General features: G+C 45.4%; 1 protein-coding gene across 1 annotated transcript; it reads right to left on the reverse strand.

Moving 5' to 3' along the window:
* Nucleotides 1-3,662: 3,662 nt before the first annotated feature.
* Nucleotides 3,663-5,683, reverse strand: LOC100540894 (lymphocyte antigen 6E). Its single transcript, XM_003205321.3, has 2 exons — nt 5,530-5,683; nt 3,663-4,487 (listed from the first exon to the last, which is right to left on the reverse strand). Exons 1-2 carry the CDS (start codon nt 5,666-5,668, stop codon nt 4,279-4,281), a joined length of 348 nt encoding a protein of 115 aa, XP_003205369.1. The 5' UTR covers nt 5,669-5,683; the 3' UTR covers nt 3,663-4,278.
* Nucleotides 5,684-6,163: the final 480 nt, after the last annotated feature.

Genomic DNA, 6,163 nt, shown 5'->3' on the forward strand with positions numbered 1-6,163 from the left:
GACTGTGCACCATAAATGCTCCCAGCAAAATACAGATTTGTGCATGTCTAGCTCTGTTTCAGCTTGATACCCTCAAACAACAGCATTTGAGATGGGAAAGCAGTTCCTCAAAGGAAAATAGTCAAGACCCACATAACCTGCAGTGAAAGAAGCCAACTTCAGCATGCAAATCATTGAGTTCACAATACTGAGGGTCTTGTGACAGCACTCTAAATCCAAGCATCCAGATGAGTATCACATCTGCCTTCCCCAGAGATGGACAGCTGTATCTCACTCCAACATGAAAGCACAACCTCCACACATCATGCAGGATTGGTGGGACCACAGCCATCTCCATTGCAAAAGTCTCCAGGAGGAAAGTTATCTCAAGTAACGCATAACTTGAATGAATCAACACCAAGCAAGGACATCCTCTGCGCATCAGGATCAAGCAATTGGCAATATTTGTTCTGGCTGTTTGTTCAAGGAAGTCACATCAAGTCTATTATTTTCCAAAAGGAGAAGGTCTGTCCTTTTGCAAGAAAAGAATCTCAAATCAGTGTTTGGAAGAACACTGTTCATTTTTTAAGTCCTCCTTTCAGCAAATAGCAAACCCAGTTGAATTTGAGCAGAAAGCACTGGTGCTGCAGTGTACAGCATGTATAGACAATACATAAAGAATGGAGCCCTTGTGATGTTAACATAGTGGTGGGTGGCAGCAGCTGCCATTGGAAATACAGCTATGTCCAGAATGGAAGCACAGAAACACAGGTTGCCCAAGGAGGTTGTGGATGCCCCATCCCTGGAGGCATTCAAGGCCAGGCTGGATGTGGCTCTGGGCAGCCTGGTCTGGTGGCTGGTGACTCTGCACATAGCAGGGGGTTGAAACTAGATGATCATCGTGGTCCTTTTCAACCCAGGCCATTCTATGATTCTATGATTCTATGAAACCATTTTCCCATTAATGTGCTCCAAAGTGGGCAGTTTTTGACCTAAGCTGTTCAAATTTTCCAGTAAAAATTGCTCCAGGGTATTTTACATAAAGCAAAGCTGTCTCCCCTTAAAACCTTTTTGTGGTCAGAAAAGGTGAAGATCTGAGATTTTCACAATGATTTCAATCTCTAATTCCATAAACCAAGTAAACATTTCAAAGCACTTAAGGGCTGGCCCTCCAGCTCCAAATCAGCCATTTGGTTTAACATGCCTCCAGTTTCAATGCTCTGTAAATGGTGGGTTCTTACTCTATTTTCTTCATATTGTTAATGTTTTTAATTACTACATTTGCATACTTTAAGGCTTTTTACCTCTGGGCTTTATGACAGCTGAGGTTCTCGCATGATTTCAGATGATGGGAGATTCAGGTGCAAAAAAATATCTACAGTGAAAACTGTTCATACGATGCCTGGAATTAAACTATTGAATTATATTCTTGAACTTGACAGGCTGCTATACCCTCCCTGTCTCTCAAGTGCACGTATATCAATCAAAGTGATCTTCACCAGCTGTGTTTGAAAGGAAAAATTGCAAATCTCTCTTCTCCTCCATACTAAGTGTACAAGAATATACTGTGCAAGGAGAGAAATGGAAAATGAGAGTGAAGAAAAAAGGAAGAAAAAATATCTTCATATACAATCTATTTACCATCTATATGCTTAAGAACACGTGCAAGTTAACCTTCAGATCACATTCCTTGGCAATGCCATTAATGTAATATTTCTATAGGTTGTATAGCCTCCTGACCACGCTTTCTGCATCCTTGCTCCTTTGTATAAGCAATTCCTTGTGAGGAAACTCTAAAATGCCAAAATAAGAACAAATGGGCCATTTGTCTGATTTTCAGGTGGTCCTAAGTAGAGCCACGAGTTGGATTCAATGATTGCTATGGATCCCTTCCAACTTGGGATATCCTATAATTCTATGATTGGAAGAAGTGACCATGCCTTTCAGTCCTGCTCTTAGCTTTATCCCATGGCATTCTCTGGTGTGACAGCCTCAGGGCAGCCTTGTGAAGGCACAAACACACATTAGGACATGATATGCTGGTGGCTTTTAAATCTAGTTCTTTCCTTGCTGTTGCAAGGATAATTTGAGTCCAAAGCTAAGATTAGCAGGTAGCTAGAAGAACCAGAGTCCCACTGCTGATGGGTAGAACACTCCAGGTGCTGCCTTGGTCTCACATAATGGCATCCCCATCCCTTTGATGTGGATTTATCCCACAGGAACTACAGCATGTACTCACACCAAGCAGTGAGGAACAACTTCATCCTGAAAAAAAGGGATTCTAACCCTTTCAGGAGGGAGGCTTGAAGGCTTAGGTGCAAGGAAGCTAGGGGATATTAACCGCCCCACCCTCGTGAAATTCTTCCATGACTTGCCACATGCTAATGCACATAGCAGAGGGCTGGACACTGGATCACAGTGCACCCCGAGCAGGATTGAGCCTTGCTAAACCTGGATGATGATGGAGGTTGAGATAAGCAGAGGAAGGCACATCTCAAGCCTAGTGAGATAATAGAGTACCACGCGTTCTTACCGGACTCATCACCTAATTGTGGGTTGCACTCACGATGACCAGCCGTTCCTGTTGTATACCCCATCATTAGCATCTACGACAGTTTAATTAATAGATGGAGATCAAAGGAAAGGAAGCAAAGACATAATAATGCTCTTGTTGTAAGATGTCTATACAACTGCACACATCTTTCATTGATAAGTTGTTCATTACTCATTTAAGTGGGGACAGAGGTATAATTGAACAGTGTGTGCCACTTGGGAGATTTTTTTTGTTGTTTTTTGTTGGTTTTTTTTTTGACACAAAATAGAAGAAACACAATCAAAAGAAAGGAGGGCAAGGCTGAACAGTACCAAATATTGCAATTGAAATTTGCTGCTAGAAAAGAAAAAAAAAGCCCAGTGCACTTCTCATCAAACCGTGGAAGTGACAGCACGCTTTTGCCTAAGATTAAGGCTCACTTTTGGCTTGAGTTTAGCAGGTAGGAAAAGTAGGTAGGAAACCAGTAAAACGTGGAGGCAGCAGGAAGACATGTCTCCCATGGGATGGCTGAAAGCTTCCAGGAGCAGTGCAGTGATCTGGGAAAATCCTGGGATCTGGAAGGCAGCAGATGTAGTAGGTTTGGTGAAGTCACCTTCTGTAGTCCACAGACACCGTCAACCATCCAGGGATTGCAGCTTAAACTTAAATATCTGAATACTCATCTCTTCACCTCAGACTTCATTATATTTTGCAAACAGACCTTTGGCCCTGGCTCATTTAGGTATTGAAGTTATCCATTATCATGATCCCAAGTCTGTAAGCAGGGAAATTGAGGCACCAAGTCTCTATATCACGCAGACTAACTTGTACAAGGCTAATTCGCAGTGTTAGGAGCAATAGGGTTGACTCAGATCCCAACGACTGGCATTTTTCACAAAAATGCACCTGGAAAAAGCTATGCCCAAGAGATGTGAAGCATGCTGGCCAAAGGGCATTTTATCAGGGCTCTCAGAAAGGAGAGACAGGGTGGAGGTGGACTCGCTGCTCAGAGGTGAACTGCTGAGATGGAGTGCTCAAAAAACACTTGAGAGTGTAAGAAGCTCTCATGCTGGGCATAATATTTGAGTTTTCCTCAAGTGTTTCTAATCTCTCTGGTGGCAGCAAGGAAACACACACAGTACACATCCCCTCTCAGGTAACAACAGGAGCATGTTTATTCAGGTCTGGCACTTACAGAGCTCAGAGGGACTAGGTACACGTCATTTGTTTTCCAGAAAAAGTCAGCCCGAGATTGGAAGAAATTTATAAAAAGAGACTCCAGCTGCAGGGATTGGGAATTTGTCTCCACTGGGGTCACGCGTTCCCCATGCCTGGGGGCACATGCTGGGGCACATTGGTGCCAGGCACCTCCAGGACCATCTGAACACTTGAGTGAGCGGTGTCTGGGAACAACTGCTTCTCAGTGAGTCCCAACCTTGTTTTAAGCAACCTTAGAAACTGGGGGCACAGGTTAAAAAAGCAGAAACCTTTCCAAAACAATCCACCGGGAAGTGCTAGAGTGCAGTGGGGTATGTCCGAAGGAGGAGGAGAAGGGTTAGGCCCAGCCACTCAGGTCTCTGATACTGGAAGAGCGTAAAGTCTGGGAAACAATCACTGTTGGAAGCCTGCTGAGAAGTAGATCTCCTTGTAGGCAACAATAGAGAAGACATCAGCTAATGAGACCTGTGATGGCCAACGGAAGACAAGGCGCCATGTTGCAGAGATGCAGAGGTCCCCTGGCGCTGGGTCTTCTTTGGCCTTCCCCATCACTCACGAGCCCTGAGGATGTAGACAAAGCTAACCAGGATACTCAAGGCCAGGACAGCATAGCTGGCTTTAACGCTGCTAGAGCCACTGATGTTGCAGAGGAAGGAGTCGCAGCAGTAGACGGAGGCAGCCGCAATGCCGAGGTTAATCCCAGCACTGGGGCAAATGGGAGAGCAGCCTTTGGAGATGGACTGGCCAGACTTGCCACCTGAATTTAGGTTGGGAAGAAAAGCAGAAAGGAGATGAGTTTAAAACTTTTCAGCTTTCAGATCACATTTTGCAAAGGAGATAACGGTACTGAAAAGATAAGCAGCATAGAGGTTGTAGTTTCTCAGTAACCTATATCAGTCTTTGCACCTCAAGATACATTCCCGCTGACTTTCCATAGTACACAACACCTCTTCCAGGCAGCTGGACAGAATTCAGAAATGTGGTGAAAGAAATAATCTCAAAAATCCCACTCAAGTTCAATCCTAGGGCTCCTCAGGTGAGACTGGGAGAGTCAGAGAGGGATTCAAGAGCAAACACTGTGTTCTGAGCTTGGCACAGCTCACATTTACAAGTGAGAACAAGAAACAGGAAGCCGTTAGCAGGTGACAGGTTTATAAAAGCTTCCAGCCTCTGTTTATGCATGCACGAGCCGCCCACATTATGGACTGCAAAACTTGGGTTTGAAACTGTCTTCCCTCCTGCATGCCAGAAGCAGAAGCTGGAGGAAAGTGAGGCAACCCAAGGTGGGATGCAGGCTTGGCAATGCCACCAGGAGACCTGCCAAAGCAGCCTGCTTTCCTGAGAGATCCTTCAGATTTTTCCTGGTGCCTGTTCCCTTCTGTCAAAAGCCCATGCTTGGTGAAGAAATTTGCAAATTCCCGGCAATCCTGCTGCACCCAGAGAGAGCAAAGCAATGGAAGGACTCAGAAATAACACCAGAACAGCAGACAGCACAGGGCAAAAGCAGGAAGGGTAACCCTAGAACTTCCTGCAGAGGAAATCCTCTACCCTTCCATTGAATTTATCAGCAACCTTCTCTCTCCACTCCTAAATTCCCTTCAGACTCCTAGCACGAGTTCATGCACGTGGGCCTTAACGTGACTTGGTTTGGCAGCAAGTTCCTCATAAAACACTCTTGGGATGATCCAGCACTCAGCAAACAAGCATCACTTTCTCCTTTCTCCAACCAAATGAAAGAAAACCTTCTTGCACCTCCCTAGGTGATCCAGCTAAGGGCAGAAGGTCTCATCACCACTCACCGATTCCCACTCCGACGTACGTTGTCACACAGTGGTTTTCATTCTCTCCACACTTGACAGGTGTCAGGCAGGCCCAGTTGGAGGATGCATCCGAGCACGAAAAGCAGACGAGCGTGTGGGCTGCAAGGAAAAGGCACATCTTAGCAAAAGGCCAGTGGGAAGATATCCCTGCTGTGGCTCCCACCTCCAACTCAGCACTCACTGCACCAGCCACAGCCCACGCTTGTGTCAATCTGTGATAGGCTTTTTGCTCCCAAAATTTGGCCAAGTGAAGGGTTCAAGCAGAGGAATACATTTTAAGATCTTGGTCGGAGACTCTGGTTAGTTGGCCAATAAAAGTCTCCATGCAATTGCAGGTCAGCCTGCTACTTTACAGCATGTGCCTGTTTATACCAAGAGCAGGTCCATGTCAACCTGAAACACAAAAACAAGCTCAGGCTTGCAGGCTGGAGTCTGAAATTTAAGCTTGCTCACCTTTGCCACAGTGGTCACTGATGGGAAATGCCCAAGGTGTGATGTGACTACAGGTTTGAGTTTTTCATGGCGTGCCTTTGGCAGCAGGACACAAAGCTCAGCCTATGCTCAAGCTAACACATGGTAGAAATGATTTGCTAGCAAGAGCAAGCCCAGCATT

Source organism: Meleagris gallopavo, chromosome 3 (assembly GCF_000146605.3).
Source record: "Meleagris gallopavo isolate NT-WF06-2002-E0010 breed Aviagen turkey brand Nicholas breeding stock chromosome 3, Turkey_5.1, whole genome shotgun sequence".
Classification (NCBI taxonomy): Eukaryota; Metazoa; Chordata; class Aves; order Galliformes; family Phasianidae; genus Meleagris; species Meleagris gallopavo.